This window comes from Orbicella franksi, chromosome 1 (genome assembly GCF_964199315.1).
Source record: "Orbicella franksi chromosome 1, jaOrbFran1.1, whole genome shotgun sequence".
Lineage (NCBI taxonomy): Eukaryota > Metazoa > Cnidaria > Anthozoa > Scleractinia > Merulinidae > Orbicella > Orbicella franksi.
In genome coordinates, this window is record NC_138145.1 from 43,845,543 (window position 1) to 43,863,518 (window position 17,976).

Consider the following 17,976-nt stretch of genomic DNA (forward strand, 5'->3'; position numbering starts at 1 on the left):
AAAAATGGGATTCTTCTACCGAGAGATGAAGTTCCAGGTGAGGGTAGACTGCTTTGATATAGAGAGAAAGAGTAGCAGGCTGTTAAGAAAAACGTCATTAGACCTCAGATGACGGACTTCGTTGCAAAATGGCGGCTATATTACACTAACATGGCCGATGTTTGAGATCATTCCCCTTTTCACGCGCTGAATAAATCGGATTCTCCCATCGAGAGATGAAGTTTTAGGTGACAGTTTCATATCTTGATATCCACACAAAAACTACTAGGCTGCTAGATAAAAAGTTATTAGACCTCAAAAGTGTTCCTTTGGTTCAAGATAGCGGCCATGTTACACTAATATAGCCGATGTTTGACATCATTCTTTTTTTCACCCACTGAAGAGATGGGATTCTACCATCGAGAGACGAAGTTTTAGGTGACAGTTTTATATCTTGATATCCACACAGAAACTACCATGCCACTGCATAAAAAGTTATTAGACCAGAAAAGTTGGACTTTCTTTCAAGATGGCCATGGACTAACATGGCTGTTGTTTGACGTCATCCTCCCTTAAAGTGATTGGATTTTAATATCGAGAGATGAAGTTCCAGGTGAGAGTAGACTGTCTTGATATAGAGTGAGAGAGTGGCAGGCTGCTAAGAAAAACGTCATTAGATCTGAGATGATGGACTTCCATATTTGACTGATATGGCTGTTGTTTGACATCATCCTCTTTTCCACCCTTTGAAGATATGGAATTTTAACATCGAGAGATGAAGTTTTAAGTAACAGTGTTATATCTTGGTCTTCACACAAAAACCGCCAAGTTATTGCATAAAAAGTTAATAGATGAGTAAACTTACAGTTCGTTTCAAGATGGCGGCCATATATGACTAACATAGTGACTACTTTTATCTACCAGTGTGACCCGTTTCTCGAAGTGTGACGCATTTTTCCAAATGTCACCCACCTTTCTAAGTGTGACCCGTTTTTCCACGTGTGATTCATTTTTTCAAGTGTGACTTATTGTGTTTCTGCGTAAAGTGTCTCGTTGGGGTTTGGATTTTTGAACAGGGTTATTAATATACAATGTTAATTTACTCATTAAAAGGATTTCAGTTGTATGTTCAAGAGGAATTCCTCATTTAAGAGGCCAACTTTATGATGCTGTGGAAACACTCGCCCACGGCTCGTGTTCCCACAGCATTTCTCGTTCTCCCAAACTTCCACTCGTGTTTCTAAAACTCCATAGAAACACGGTACGTGTTTTCTATTTCTTAAATAATAGATATTTAAATTCATTCCGTGTTGTTAGAGATTCAAGTTTGCAGCTACATTTTCCAAATTTCCGTTCTGCGTTAGCTTTTTGGACAAATTTCTTGCACAAACATACTCTAATTGACAGTAAACTTTCACAAAGATCTTTTCTCTAGACTTCATACTTAGAGCAGAAATGAAACTGTTTACCAACGCTGTAAGACAATCTTGACAGATATAAGCCGACCTTTCCTTAACTTGAACTCAAGGAAGTACGTCCGAAAGATTGAGATCCATACTTTCTCCGACCAATAAATGAACCGACATTTACAAGCTGCCATTAACACTTGCCCTGATCAACAAATTAACCAGAAGTTTTAACAACCATTTAATCTGAGTTAATCATTTGAACTAACAGTTTCATTTTTTAGCATGTAACACTTAGATTCACGTAACACGTTGTCCTAGAGATGTCAAACAATACATGTCCCCGAAAAACAGTAAAATTGCGATGGGAAGTTGACAGATTATAGACCAACCCCTAATTTACATAACCTGATCCACCACTTCAACCCGTAATTTGCTTGCGCAAGTACGGGTTAAAAATGGAAGCCGAAATCACACCCCTTATAAAAGGATGAGAAATATCACATAGTGAAATACGCACATCACATGGTAAGCCGTTGAAAAAAACAGTGATATATACATGTTCAACTTAAGTTACCAAACTTCCGTTTATGGAGGCGAAATGTAGAAGTGAAAATTTATTTTTTTGACTAAATATGATACAAAAGCTTATTTGCTTTGAGTAAGTGTTAATTTTGGTCGATAAATTAATCACAAACTCATTAACGTGGAACACAACTGGTCCACAGCTAACCGCCTAATTTTCTTCCAACAAAGGAAACTGAATTTAGCGGCCAAAATAACTTTCGTCATCAAAATGTAAAAGCTTCAGCATTCACTTGTGGTTAGTTAGTAAACTCTCGTCCGACAAAATCTGGAAAAATGCTTTTTGTTTCTAAACAATAGCTAAATCCAAATTTCCGCTGGGCCTCAGCGCTTACGGCAGAATTCTCAATATACGATCAATTTGTGAAAAGCATCTTTGTTAATTGCTTGGTCTCAGCTGTATATTCAAGTGGGATTCCGGTTTTTGGAGACCAACAATACTTCAAGTTAATGTTAATACTTAACAACCAACTTCAAAATATGACACCACAGCTTACTTACTGCCATCCAGATGTAAATTCTAGTCGACAAAATAATCGTAAATTGAATTTATTTGAAACACAAACAAATGAGCTCTCAAACTGTCCACATACACGAACAGCTTCTCCCCATTGTTGGAGCAACTCGAGGAAGCGAAAAACGTTTTGAATTAATCCAGAAAACATGAATAACACCACAATCAACACCACATCAGCCAGTTGTGGTTCAGTCCCATATCTTCCTCTGGCGATTGCCGAGAGACTTTCTCCTGAGCTTCGCGCTGTACTCATCTTCAGAATCGCCGCTAACGCTGTAAGTTGTCCTTTCGTCATTTTGCTGAACATCTTGGTAATGGTGGCAGTGAAAACCAATCGTCGACTTCGCACCAAATCTAACGTATCACTCGCTTGTTTAGCCACAACTGACCTCATTGTTGGACTTGTTGTTCAACCTTTGCAAATCGTTCGGCATAGCTTTATGCTCAAAGGTGAGACTGGCATACTTTGCAGCACGCTAGCCAAGATAACGGTGGCTATTAACTTAAGGTGTCTCATAGCGTCGCTTGATCATTTCGTTGTATTGAGCTCAGAGCGTTATCTCGCTATAAAACACCCTTTTGCATACGAAAACCTTGTTACTGAAGGTCGTCTCATCGCAGCCTCTGGTGTGGTGTGGGCTGCCGTGATCATCCCTCCGGTGGAAGACTTCTGGCCGGCAAACATAAGAAATGTCACAAAATTTGTAGTTCTTGTTATGCAGTTTATTTTTCTTGCGTTAGTCGTTTATTTGAACGTTTCTGTATACAGGGAGATCCGCCGCAACGAAAAGCAAATTATTGCTAATCAAGTTTCCTTAGAGGTAAAGCAGAAATTACTTAAGAATAAAAAAGCTTTTTACCGTACAATTACTGCACTGCTCACAATTTTCCTGTGTTATTTCCCGGCAATTATCATTATTGTCATTTTGATATCCTTTATGAAAAACAGCATCACTATTAATGTAAAACAAATCATGTTTCATCTTCTCTCTTTATTTCCCGTACTGAACTCGTTGTTTAATCCACTGATTTACGCCGTTAGAATAAGATATTTCCGCGTGGCTTTCATTCAGTTGTTGTCGAAGAAACCTTTTGCACAAGCCGAGCAGCTTGAAAGGAATATTTTTGGACCAAGACAAATTCAAGCTGTAGCCACTACTGAACAGGGAGAAAACAGCGTTTGCCGAGAGGGTGAAGTGGAACAAGGAAATGAGACATTGCATCGATAATGGCAATTGATGGAGACATGTGAAGAAATGGAGCAGTAAAGTAGACTCTCAACTTTTAAAAACCCTGAACGAGAAAGAATGAGACATTGAATGCTAGCAACTGCGTTTAGGGGAACAGTTGAAAGAAAAATATGAAGAAACGGGCCAGTAAAGTCTTTCTTTCTTCACAGCGTACGTCAGGCCGTTAGTATAGACGTTTCAAAAATCTTGATTAAAAACTATTTTGGGAAGATTATCTGATCATGGGGAAAACTCAGTCAAAAATACAAAACAAACCGGCCGATATGACCTAGGACTAGAAATAAAGGATCAACTTAATGTATGACAAAATTAACTGTATGTAAATTGAATTCATGTATGTACAAGCGTAAGTCGGGACGAATGGAGTACAGATCTAACAATTTCTGACAGTCAAATTGTCAGTTAACGTCGGTAGTTGTAACATAAAATGTAATTTAAAGCAAGATCGACAGGAGTACCCGTCGGATCCGCTCCGCAAAATATCCGCTCTGCAGACTAAAGTTGAGCTGGCTGGGAATTTTAGTATTAAACAGAATCTTGCTGAGAATTTAGCTTATCGAGAGCTAGCTAGCTGGAAAATTTTTTTTGGTGTTCAAATAGCTTACACTGTGGTTTTACTAATCAGTTCTGGCTGGAAATTACATTCCGGATGCGATCACTGACTGAAGTGTGTCACTTGACACTCTCTGACTGCTTGACCTTTTGTTTGAAAACATGCTTACAATATAATGTTAGTTGTTTATTAAAGTTTTATTTACCAGCAAACAATAGAAGTCTGTTCTGCTGTCATTTATAGTGTGAAATTAGATCGGTTTCTTTTCCCTTGACGTTCCTTTTTCCCACGTTCAGTTGCATGTTTCACCACCGTTGATCCGGTCGCGGAAAATCATCGTCTGTTCTAGCTGCTTTCATGTTCTACCTTGAGACAACTGGTTATCTGGTGATGACGTTTGTTGGTTCGTGCAGTCTTTTCACATTTTTGCCTGAGGCCCGGTGAGACTCGGGTAACCTCGTAATATTTTGTAACTAAAACATTGTTCCCGTATAATTTTGTGTCCAACGGTCGGTTTCAAGCGCGATCAGATTTTGCCGACCAGTTGTTTGAGGGTTTGGCAGCCAGAGAACTCTGAGGACTCCACTGATAAATTCAAAGGTTCAGGTAAGAACTACTTTGGAGTTGAACTAGCTGAATCAGCCTATATATTTAATATTCAGTGATAATGTTTAAGCAATGTGTGCGGGAAAAGCCGGCGCAGGTTTTCAAACTGTATTCGCCACTGTATTGTATTTCAAACCCAACGGAAAGTGCAGCTTCAGTGAAGACAGTGAAAGCAAGAAAAGGCCTGATATGTCTCAGAACTTGGAAGGGTTTTCGAAATTGTCAGTGCATTCAGCCACAGTGATCCTACTTCCAAGTGTAATTTCAATTCTGTAATTTTAACGACCAGTAAAATCCGATCCCGGTGCTGCAGTCGATGATGACCGCTTTTTAACGCGTCGAACGTTAAAACATGAGCTATTGAAACACATTTGCCGCGTATTGGACAACCGACGAGATATTGAAATGATTATTTTTTCCCGGTGTAAGAAAGTATTGTTTCCATCGGTTTCTTTATTGAAGTCCGATCGTGTTCTTTATATAACTGAAGGCTGATTACCTATTGCTGCCTTTTGGTATCGCCGAAAATTTGCCCTGAAAGAGCTGTTGACCAACACACCTGATTGATCTAGTTCAGTGCTAATTGTACTGTACTTTGGGATTTAAAAGGGAATACAAAGGCTTGCCATGTCAAAGGTGAGAAAAGACCAGAAGGCAATCATGTCATTCCAGATTTCGTTCTTTCGGTGTCGATAGCGCCAGGACAATAATGTGTAATTTGATTTCTTATGCGTTCCCATTTGTTAACGCGCGTGTTTTTCGCACATTCAGTTTCTGTTAGAGAACAAGTTATTTTGCATGCCTGCGTTGTTACCGGAAATGTAGACATTTCGCCTTATTGTCCTTCTTTTTATGATGGCACAGACAGTGATTTTGTGGTGGAACAATCATCGCGCGGTTCAGTTCATGTAGCTTAGGCAAAGCGCGAAACATGGCACACGAAAAAATAGGGGAGGGGCGTGGCACCAGTTCACACCATTCACTGAATTCACGCTTCTGGGTTATAGTTTGATGACGAAATGAGCGGTAAAAAATTATTCCACAATTATTTTTCTTAAACAGTTAAATCCTTGCTTCTTTGACTTGCCCCAGGGAATGTAATTTTCAGCAATGTAACATCAGTTAAAATCTAAGACATTTCATTGAATTCTCTCATGAATGAGCTATTTTTGTGAACATAGTTCTTGATTTAGATCTTACATTGAGGGGCCCGATAGTATCACCAGTTTTGTATATTATTATGTGTCCGTGGCTGTATGCGTATTTGGATGCATGTGTGTGTGTGTGGACGGGGGGAGGACGCCGATATAAGAGGGATTGTGCAGTATGTTACGTTTTCTAAAACATATCATTTTTCAGGTGTAAAATTAACTGCGTGAACTATAAGAAGCACAGCTAAAGATGCTGCAAACGTTACCCGATGTCATGGACTGGTACCCGAGAAAAGATGAGCAAATTTGTTGATGAAATCACGAGATTAACTTTGTGAATCTTTTATGCTGATCGTCCAGTGTATATTTATGACATTACATTGATCTGATTGATACATTTTGTTAACGAGTTAACGAGTAATGATGCTGTTAATAGCAATACTTTTACTATGAACGGCCTTTAACATTCCAACAATGCCGGGGTCTTTGCTGCGAAACTTTGCACTTAACTGTGTGAAACTTTTACGGTGAACGACCTGTAACATCCCAACAATGCCGGGGTCTTTGCTGCGAAACTTTGCACTTAACTGTGTGAAACTTTTACGGTGAACGGCCTGTAACATCTCAACAATGCCGGGGTCTTTGCTGCGAATGTTCGCACTTAACTGTGTGAAACTTACGGTGAACGGCCTGTAACATCCCAACAATGCCGAGGTCTTTGCTGCGAATGTTTGCTCTTAACTGTGTGAAACTTTTACGGTGAACGGCCTGTAACATCTCAACAATGCCGGGGTCTTTGCTGCGAATGTTCGCACTTAACTGTGTGAAACTTACGGTGAACGGCCTGTAACATCCCAACAATGCCGAGGTCTTTGCTACGAATGTTTGCACTTAACTGTGTGAAACTTTTACGGTGAACGACCTGTAACATCCCAACAATGCCGGGGTCTTTGCTGCGAAACTTTGCACTTAACTGTGTGAAACTTGCGGTGAACGGCCTGTAACATCCCAACAATGCCGAGGTCTTTGCTGCGAATGTTTGCACTTAACTGTGTGAAACTTTTACGGTGAACGGCCTGTAACATCCCAACAATGCCGGAGTCTTTGCTGCGAATGTTCGCACTTAACTGTGTGAAACTTTTACGGTGAACGGCCTGTAACATCCCAACAATGCCGGGGTCTTTGCTGCGAAACTTTGCACTTAACTGTGTGAAACTTTTACGGCGAACGGCCTGTAACATCCCAACAATGCTGGGGTCTTTGCTGCGAAACTTTGCACTTAACTGTGTGAAACTTTTACGGTGAACGGCCCGTAACATCCCAACAATGCCGAGGTCTTTGCTGCGAATGTTCGCACTTAACTGTGTGAAACTTACGGTGAACGGCCTGTAACATCCCAACAATGCCGAGGTCTTTGCTGCGAATGTTTGCTCTTAACTGTGTAAAACTTTTACGGTGAACGGCCTATAACATCCCAACAATGCCGGGTTCTTTGCTGCGAAACTTTGCACTTAACTGTGTGAAACTTTTACGGTGAACGGCCTATAACATCCTAACAATGCTGGGGTCTTTGCTGCGAAACTTTGCACTTAACTGTGTGAAACTTTTATGGTGAACGGCTTTGAACATCCCTTCAATGGGTATTTATGAAATTTTTACGGTAAACTACCTCTAGGAATGTGAGTGTCTTTGGTTGTTTAGCTTTCAAGTTAAATTAATTTGTGAAAGTGTGTTGACAGTGCTTTACAGTCTTGGGTAAGGCATGGATCAGTGACATGGACTGAGATGGATCACCAACATTCAAGGTATGTATTATCAAGATTTTTTTTACTCGTTTTATGATAAAGATTCTAATGTGGTTTATACACTTTTATCTCGCAATTCTAGAGTGGGAAGCTCAGAGAAGACAGTTGTCCAAAGAAAAAGAAAAACACGTTTTTCAATACTTTTGACGTAAACATGGTGTTACTAATCAGCACTAAACCAGCTCCCTTTGGTTGTTTTAAGGAGCTGGCATAACCCTTTATTTTTCAAAAAAATCATTAGAAATAATTGTAAACTACTAAATCGGGGTAAACATATAAAGTGTGTTGCTGTTGTTGAAATTACAATCATTATTGGGCTAGCAATGTAGAAGTAAGGCCGATATGTAGTAATAAAGGACTTCAATATTATTTTTTGTTCATTTCCCTTACAGCGTTATATAAAAGTAATTTTACAACAGGCATTTCTTTGGTGAAAGCAAGTTTGATCTGAATGTCTAGAAGGATTAGAGGGATCTTATTTTAAACATCAGTGTGAACCTTTTTAGATGTCAGAACGTAAAGTGCCAAACTGTCACACGTATGCTGAACCTGGAAGGCATCTGAAGTATCGGAAAACAACGTGCTGGGAGACACCTTGTCCGATCCGCTTAAGACATAAATGGTAAGTTGTATTGTTTTTAAGTGATAACATAATCGTAGTGTAGAGTTTGCTCATAGCGGCAAAAATAACCACATATTGCTAATTTATCTCTAATAATAGTCAACAGACAATAGGCTGTTGAATAAAGGTCCTAAACAATGCGTTTGTTTTTAATCTAGGTCAAAACGCTGGCCAGCACATTTTTTCGCCAATAATTGCCTTGCTGGCATTTACAATGTTACCCTTTACTGCTGGCTGGCTACTTGGCTAATTGCCATTTTTCTAGCTCGGTATTCAAAATTTTCATTATGTCTGGCTGGGAGTTTTATGAAATAAAGTCGATCTTGCTAGCAGTGAAGAGCGGATATTTTTTTCCCAGGAAAGTTAATTATTAATGGTAATTGACGTGGGAGCACAGAATCAGTGCTTGGGAAGTCACATATTAAATTTCCAGTTAAAGTGTCGTTGGGTACTCCTGGATCGACATCATTAAATTTTGAACACGTTAATTGTAATCTCAGTTTTAAATTGTGTGACACCCTATCCGAGTGTTTGGTAACTTTCACAAGCTTACCAGTTGTCTAAAGTAAAACAAGACAATTTTAAGTGTAAAGCAACCAGAGACAGGAGGAGCGCAGCGACAAACAAAACAAATTAAATTAAAAACAATTAAATGGAAACGTGTAGAGATTTCAAGATTAAAAGTGCCAGATTAAAACAACATTACACGTTCAGGATCCTATACCGTTTATTAAAAATACAATGTAAAGTTATTCTTAATCTTCTTAAAGTTGCATTTAAGTTCTCCAAAAAAAACAAACAAAAAAATCACTAGACGATCTAAAATCTAGAATCTTGATCGCAATCTGTCAATAAGCCCTACTCAGAAATCTCCCCCCGGAAATCCCCACCCAGAAGCCAGTTACCCGGAAACCCTCCTTTAGCCCTATAATCCTCGTTAAAAACAGGACAAAACATGAAAAGGAAAAGATTCCTTTTTTACAACTCTAAATTAGTCTAAAATCTTCAATCTTTATCAACATCGTAACTTTTATTAATCACAGTTCCCGGAAAGAACTGAAGGTTTCAGCATTGACTTGTAGTTAGCAAATTAACGGCTCGTGCGAGAGAATTTGAAGAAATGTGTTTCTTTCGTAAACTACAAGTCATCTGCTTTCACTAACCCCAAATCTTCGTTGGAGTTTAGCTTTTTGGATTGGATTATTAACTTACAATTTTGTAATGACCTATCCTACTCCACCACGCACGCCCCCCTCCATTTAAAACCAACACAATATATAATGAATGATATTTGTTTAAAGCAATTCAGTGTTGTAATAGATTGAATTTGCAACTAAATTGTCCAAATTTCCGTTATGCAGTTGCATTATAAGTTGTCCTAAAGATGTCAAGCGATATATGGTCGTACAACAATACGTGGAATCGCGATAGGAAAGTAACAGATGATCAACAACCTTATCTTTACCAACCCCTAATTTGCATAACTTGATCCACCACTATAGCGCCTTATTTGCTTACGCAATTCACGGGTTGAAAAGAGAAGCCGAAATCACCCGCGTTAATTAAAGGAAGAGAAATATCAGATAAATGCGCGCATCACATGGTAAAGTGTCGCAAAAATAGAGATTATCTCAACCTGGAAATATTTATGTCCAGCACTGCTCGACATAATTCGGTATGTGATATACCGAATTCCGTGTATGGGACAGAATATAGTAATAAAAATGATGGTGGCAGTAAAAACCAATCGTCAACTTCGTACCAAATCTAACGTATCACTCGCCTGTTTAGCCACAACTGACCTTGTTGTCGGACTTGTTGTTCAAACTTTGCAAATCATTCACTATTAGTTGTCCTAAAGATATCAAACGATATATAGTCGTACAACAGTACGTGGAATCACGATAGGAAAGTAACAGATGATCAGCAACCTTATCTTAACCAACCCCTAATTTGCATAACATGATCCACCACTATAGCGCCTTATTTGCTTACGCAATTCACAGGTTGAAAAGAGAAGCCGAAATCACCTGCGTTAATTAAAGGAGGAGAAATATCAGATAAATGCGCGCATCACATGGTTAAGTGTGGCAAAAATAGAGATTATCCCAACCTGGAAATATTTATGTCCAGTATATATCAAATTCCGCGTATGGGACAAAATATAGTAATGAAAATTACCCTTTTGCGAGATAAGATCGGGAAACCAATAGTAGTATCTTTTTCAGTTTACAACCACGAGTTAAGTTATTCTATTTTGGGCATTGGCGATTCTTTTACACCGGTGTCTGTGTGTAACCTCTTCATCACTAGCGTCCATTCAGTAGACAAGTGATTTGTTATTTTGGCCTTTTGAGTTTACCTTTCATAAGTAAAGTTTCCCTTTTCGTATATTGGCTAGCACAGAAGGTAGCCAGCTGAACAATTTTCCTTAATGAAGGTTTATTGGTTCTATTCAAGTATTATTAATTTTCCTGACTGGCACTACTCAAACATTGCCACCGCAATTTTGGGAGTAAGTGAAAATTTAAATTATCTCTCTTCCGAGTCCCTGAGTTTGTTCCATCTTAATTTCAAGACGTGAATATTAATTTTAATTCTCTGTTTTTAATTTTAGAGGCTTCGTTGTGTTGATCGGAATTCCAGGCGCTCTCTTGACTGGACTGATTTCCGTTTATATTGTATGTTGTGAGATGCATTGTTTATGTTGTAGAGCCTTTAGCTTGGTGCATAGGCGATGATAATAGGCAATTGCAGTTGTATATCTTTCCGGATTAACGCCTAATTGTCTTTACGGGAAGGAAGCATAAGGAACCAATTTAACTTTCATGATAAAAACTGAATGCTTCAGCATTCACTTGTGGCTAGGTAATAAACTCTCGTCCGAGAGAATGAGAGGAAACGTTGTTAATTTCGTGCGTAAACTATCGGTTGATACTGCAAGTAAGTCATGTGCTTTTACTAACTCCAAATTCACTGAGGGCCTTAGCTCTTACGTCAGGATACTTAACATACGATTACCGTGAAAAGCTTCGTTGTCAAATTGATGGGTGCAGCCACATACTCAAGTTGAATCCGGCTTTTGGAAGCAATTAATACTTGAAATTGACGTTGATACCTAACTTCAAAAGGTCAAACAATAGCTTGCTCATAATTGGCATACTATGCAAATTCTAGTCGATAAAGTATTTCGTTGAAACACAAACAAATTAGCTGTCAAACTGTCCACTCGAAGGTTTCTTATTTCGCAGAGCAACACGACCAAGCGAAAAACACGACAAACAGAAAACATGAATAACACTACAATCAGCACTACATCATTAAGTTGTGGTTCAGACCCATATCTAGGTTTGCCGATTCCCGACAGACTTTCTCCCGAGCTTCGCGCTGTATTCATCTTCAGAATCGCCATTAACGCTGTAAGCTCTCCTTTCGTCATTTTGCTGAACATCTTGGTGATGGTGGCAGTGAAAACCAACCGTCGACTTCGCACCAAATCTAACGTATCACTTGCCTGTTTAGCCACAACTGACCTTGTTGTCGGACTTGTTGTTCAACCTTTGCAAATCATTCACTACAGCTTTATGCTCAAAGGTGAGACTGACATAATTTGCAGAACGGTTGACAAGATAACAGCAGCTATTACCTTAAGGTGTGTCATAACGTCGCTTAATCATTTTGTTGTATTAAGTGCAGAGCGTTATCTGGCCATAAAACATTCTTTCGCATACGAAAACCTTGTTACTGAGGTTCGTATCATCGTAGCCTCTGGTCTGGTGTGGGCTGCCGCGATCATCCCTCCGATGGACAACTTCTGGCCAGCAGATCTAACAAAAGGCGCAAGATTTGCAGTTCTTGTTATGCAGTTTATCTGTCTTGCGTTAGTTGTTTATTTTAACGTTTCTGTATACAGAGAGGTCCAGCGCAACGAAAAACAAATTATTGCTAATCAAGTTTCCACAGAAGTTAAGGAGAAGTTGCTCAAGAATAAGAAAGCTTTTTACTGTACAGTTATTGTTCTGTTCACAATTTTCTTATGTTATTTCCCGGCAAATATCATTGTTGTCATTATGATATCGTTTTTGAAAGACAGCATCGCTCTTAATGTAAACCATATCATGTTTAATCTTATTACTTTATTTCCCGTACTGAATTCGTTGTTTAATCCACTGATTTACGCTGTTAGAATAAAATATTTCCGTGTAGCTTTCATTCGGTTGTTGTCGAGGAAAACTATTGCAGAAGCCGAGCAGCTTGAAAGGAATATTTTTGGACCAAAACAAGTTAAAGTTGTAGCTACTGCTGAACAGGAAGAAAACAGGGTTAGTCGACAAGGTGAAGTGGAACAAGGATATGAAACATTGAACCGATAATGTCGGAAGAGAAATGAGAAGAAACAGTTCAGAAAATTCGACTGCTCATTCTCAGTTACAGCCGTAACTCAGGCCGTATTTTAAAAGACCCTGAATGAGAAGGAATTTTAGACATTGAATACAGCTAACTAAGATATATAGAAACAGTCGAAACAAAAGTAGCTCACCAGTAACGTCAACTCCACAGCCATTCTCACTTAACGGCGTAGATCAGGTCTTAGAGGTTTCAATGACCTTGAGTAAAAACTCTTTTGCCGAATGTGTTTGATTTTTTTTGTAGTGTGTTGTTTGTTCGCAACATCCTCTTTATTACACATTATTTAAGAAATAGAAAACACGTACTGTCGATTTTTAGTCTAAATCTACTAGCATTATATTCTATGCGCCCTCGTCAACTATCACGCATTAGTATTAATCTACTAGCGTTCTATAACGAATGCCGTTTTCTGATTGGCTACGCTAGTCACTATCTATTCTGTGATAGATAGTGAGTGGCGTAGCAGCGTGCCCTTGTTAACAAAATGACGGCCGCTTCCTGGCGTTTTCGAAGTTTCTGTGAAGAGGATTTCAATAAAGTTTTAACCGACTGGTAGATTTATGCTAAAACAATTAGATTATTCGCTCTGGGTTTCTAAGCGTGATAGTTGGCCCTCGTCAACTGTCACGCAATGTAAATCTCAAGCTCATAATCTAATTGTTTAATAGAAACACGAGAGAAAGTTTGGGAGAACGAAAAATACTGTGGGAACAACAGCCGACAGGCAAGTGTTTCCACAGCTTTTTCGAGTTCTCCCAAACTTTTACGAGTGTATTTGCGGTGGGTTATTTTGTAAATTACTACATTGTATGGATAAAAATTTGTTGAAGCAAGTTTACATGTACCGGCAATCCGAAACAACCATTGGGTTAAAAATGTCAGGTTGCCAGTTAACAAATGGACTATGCCATTTTTCGTACACATACAAAATGTAATAAAATATACTCCGTAAAAAAGAATCAACGTACCCTATGAGCAAACCGTTGAATTTCCCAGTTAATGGTGACTGATATAAGCCAACCAGCTTTGCGCAATATATGAAAAAGTCATTCCATTCATAAAAAAACACTATTGTTACAAGGAGGAAAAAATTGCAAGAAGGAATAACCAAGGCTTCTGACAGTAAACTTTCAAAAACATCTTTTTTTCCGGACTTCGTTCCCACGCGTACAGCACAAAGGTTATTTGAAACTGAACTGTTTACAAAAGCCGCTGTTTTCCGTCACACCGTTGAGTGACATGCGCCTGAACGATTAAGATGAAGACCGTGACTTCCCCTTACCAACAAATGAACCAAGAATTTCAACGCACAATTAATCTGGGTTATTTGGACTAGCAATTACAAGCTGCTATCGGCCCTGTTCAACAAATTAACGAGAAGTTTTATTAATAACCATTTAAATTTATTTTTTTGACTAACAGTTCTATTTTTAGCATAACACTCGCAGTTGTGTGACACATTGTCCAAGAGACGCAAAACCATATACGGCCTTACGAGACTGTGGAATATCAGATGATCAACCAACTCCTAATTTGCATAATCTGATCCACTGCTGTAACGCGTAACGTGCTGATGCAATTCATGGGTTAAAAGAGAAGCCGAAAATACACTCGTTAAAGAACGAGAAATATCAGATTAATAAGAGACAATATATAGGACTGAAAAGTACCTATTTTACAAAATATGATAAAAGGGCTTAGACCTGGTTCACGATCGAGAACCCGGTTTAGACGCCGTACTCCACATTAGCCAATGGAATTCAATAAATTCAGTTCATGTGAAGTGCAGCGTCTGAATCAATTCGAAAAGATTGATTGAATTCGGATCGGCTCAGCTCGTTCTTCCCGCCTGGATCAGCCTAGAATAACGGCTGCAGACCGGCTTTGTTTCTGGCGCCGAACTTCAAATGAGATGAATCGAATACATCAATTAATCTAATGTATTTTAAATGTACTATGTGTTAGCACATAAAAATGGCGGCTTAGCGGGCTTTCTATGACAGAGGAGAAGTCGATATGTGCAGCTGAAACTGTATGTTGAACTTATGTTCATGTCAAGTTGTCTTCTCCTTGTAGTTAAATAGATGAGTGCAGTTTGCATCATTCTCCTCTTGTTTTCCGACTTTTCGCGTAATTTTCGCGGGCAAAAAGCTTTGATTGATGTCGGCCATGTTTTAGCGATTTCAGTACGTTTCAACCATGACTTAAATTAACTGCGCACTTATGTCCTAGTGAAGTAACTTCGATTGAATTAACATCGGCGTCTGAAATTCAGCCGGTCAAAAATTATTTGGCTTCACCTAAATTCGAATTCGATTCGGCTCACGTGAAGTACGGCTTGTTTCCTTTTATTTAAATTTGTTTATTTTAGTCGATTAATTTATCACAAACCCATTAACGTGAGACGCACTAAACTTGGCCGCCGCTTACCGCCAAATTTTCTTCACGGAAAGAAAGCTAAAACGACCAAATTAACTTTTATGATCAAAAACTGAGACCTTTAGCATTCAACTGTGGTTAATAGCTAACTCTCGTTCGAGAGGATAAGACGAATACTGGATACTGTTACCAGGTCACGTGCATTTACTCTAAATTTCCGTTGGGCTCAAGCTCTTAACATTGGATTTACTCGTGGAAAACATCTTTTTTCAATTACTGGGTTTCAGCTGGGTATTAAAAAAAATTACCTCTTTTTTAATCGAATATAATACAACACCCTATTGCACTTGTACAAATGTTAATTTTAGTTGATAGTGAAAAACATTAACGGAAAACATCAAAAAACTGTTCCGCCGTTTACCGCGGAATATTCTTTGTTAAATTGATGGATGTCGATAAAATAATACATACATACGTGATAATCATAAATTGTATTTAATTGAAACACGAGCAGATAAGCTGTCAATTTGTCCACACGAAAGGCTTCTTGTTCGCGGAGCAAGCGAAAGGAAAAAAAAAACACAGTTGCGTTGATCCAGAAAGCATGATTTACACCACAATCAACATCACATCAGCCAGTTGTGGTCCGGTCTCATATTTCGGTATTCCGTTTCCTAAGACACTTCCTTCCGAGCTTCGCGCTGTATTCATCTTCAGAATCGCCGTCAACGCTGTAAGCTGTCCTTTCGTCATTTTGCTGAACATCTTGGTGATGGTGGCAGTGAAAACCAAACGTCAACTTCGCACCAAATCTAACGTATCACTCGCCTGTTTAGCTACAACTGACCTCATTGTTGGACTTGTTTTTCAACCTTTGCAAATCGTTCGCCATAGCTTTATGCTCAAAGGTGAGGCTGGCATGTGCAGGGGGATACACAAGATAACCGTGGCTATTAACACAAAGTGTATCATAGCGTCGCTTAATCATTTCGTTGTATTGAGTGCGGAACGTTATCTCGCTATAAAACACCCTTTCGCATACGAAAACCTTGTTACTGAAGTTCGTATCATCGTAGCCTCTGGTCTGGCGTGGGCTGTCGCGATCATCCCTCCGATGGAAGACTTCTGGCCAGCGAACATACAATATGTGGCAAAAGTTGCAGTTCTTTTTATGCAGTTTATCTTTCTTGCGTTAGTCTTTTATTTTAACGTTTCTGTATACAGGGAGGTCCGCCGCAACGAAAAACAAATTATTGCTAAACAAGTTTCTGTAGAAGTGAAGGAGAAGTTACTCAAGAATAAGAAAGCTTTTTGCTGCACAATTATTGTACTGCTCACAATTTTCCTGTGCCATTTCTCGGTGATTATCAGTGCTGTCATTATTATATCGGTTTTGGAAGACAGCTAGCATCCCTATTAATGTAAAACATATCATCTTTAATCTTCTTTCTTTATTGCCCGTACTGAACTCGTTGTTTAATCTACTGATTTACGCTGTTAGAATAAGATATTTCCGCGTAGCTTTCATTCAGTTGTTGTCGAGGAAAACTATTGGACAAGCCGAGAAGCTTGAAAGGGATATATTTGGACCAAAAGAAGCTGGAGATGTAGTCGAACACGGAGAAAGCAGATTTAGCCGAGGTGAATTGCGACAACTTGGAAAATGAGACACTGCAGTTAATGGAAACTCAGCTCGGTGAAGACGTTCGCAGGCAGCCTTAGCTGACGACGAGACCTTTTCGGGAATCTGATCATGTGAGTGACGCAGAAAAAGATATACTTGTAGATACAAGGAAATGGGAGTGGAAATCAAACTTGGGTACGTAGGGGATGGCTGCAAATGGAAGCCTCGAGTTGATCACTCTTGTAAATAACAAGGTCTGAAAGTTAATTGAAATTTTAGTTTAATTATTTGTAGCTGGTGATCGTATGAGTGTGGTGAAAGTCTGCGATCAGCAGAGTACCGTGGGAACGAGCAAAGTCTGGTCGCGAGAAAATTGGGGCCATCAGAGCTTCGTCGATTTATTTGTTCTCGCGCCAATTTGCATATACATATAAGCATATACACACTCAGAGATCTTGGTTTGTCAAGCAATCTGATTGGTTCGCTATCTGGCCAACGAACAATTATTCCACGAGCGCGCGTTGGATATGAGATGAAGAGCCAATAATTGCTTTTTTTGAAAACGCTCCCAAAATACAGAAAATTAAAATAAAACAAAAATTAAATCGCCCCATAAAAATACGCGAGCGCTTAACATATTTGTAACGCATGGTATAACAGCTCATATACCATGATGGCTAGGCTAGTGAAAACTCTTGAATTGGATTATCCAATGATCCAGGTTATTATTCACTCCCTACCGAGTGAATAATGCGTGATCCAAACAAAAACAAAATGGCAGGCGTAAACTCGCGTTTTGTCAGTGTTTCTGAGTCGGAAATCCTGAGAATACAAGACGATGCTGTACCAGAAAATACAAGGAAGGCTATGAGATTTGACTTGAAAGTTTTCAAAAGACAGTAAAGACTTATCGACGTTCGACTTTCGAACAGTTTCAGGACATGTCCTTGGCAATCACAGATTTCATCAACCTAGCAAACTCGCTCTTCACCCGGCATTGGCAGAAATGAATATAGCAGGGTTCATCGGCAGGGGATAAGGTGCTATTCAACGAAGCACCTCCACAAGTATTCAGGAGAATGTCTTTGT

General features: G+C 39.1%; 2 protein-coding genes and 1 pseudogene across 2 annotated transcripts; all 3 read left to right on the top strand.

The window, feature by feature from the left end:
- Positions 1–2,385: 2,385 nt before the first annotated feature.
- LOC145460444 (beta-1 adrenergic receptor-like) lies at positions 2,386–3,716 on the top strand. The gene has a single exon (XM_081445307.1). It carries the CDS (start codon positions 2,634–2,636, stop codon positions 3,714–3,716), a length of 1,083 nt encoding a protein of 360 aa, XP_081301433.1. The 5' UTR covers positions 2,386–2,633.
- Positions 3,717–11,605: 7,889 nt separating this feature from the next.
- On the top strand, positions 11,606–13,031 carry LOC145484774 (beta-1 adrenergic receptor-like). The gene has a single exon (XM_081463411.1). It carries the CDS (start codon positions 11,765–11,767, stop codon positions 12,845–12,847), a length of 1,083 nt encoding a protein of 360 aa, XP_081319537.1. The 5' UTR covers positions 11,606–11,764; the 3' UTR covers positions 12,848–13,031.
- A 2,662-nt stretch (positions 13,032–15,693) lies between these two features.
- LOC145484794 (uncharacterized) lies at positions 15,694–17,431 on the top strand (annotated as a pseudogene).
- Positions 17,432–17,976: the final 545 nt, after the last annotated feature.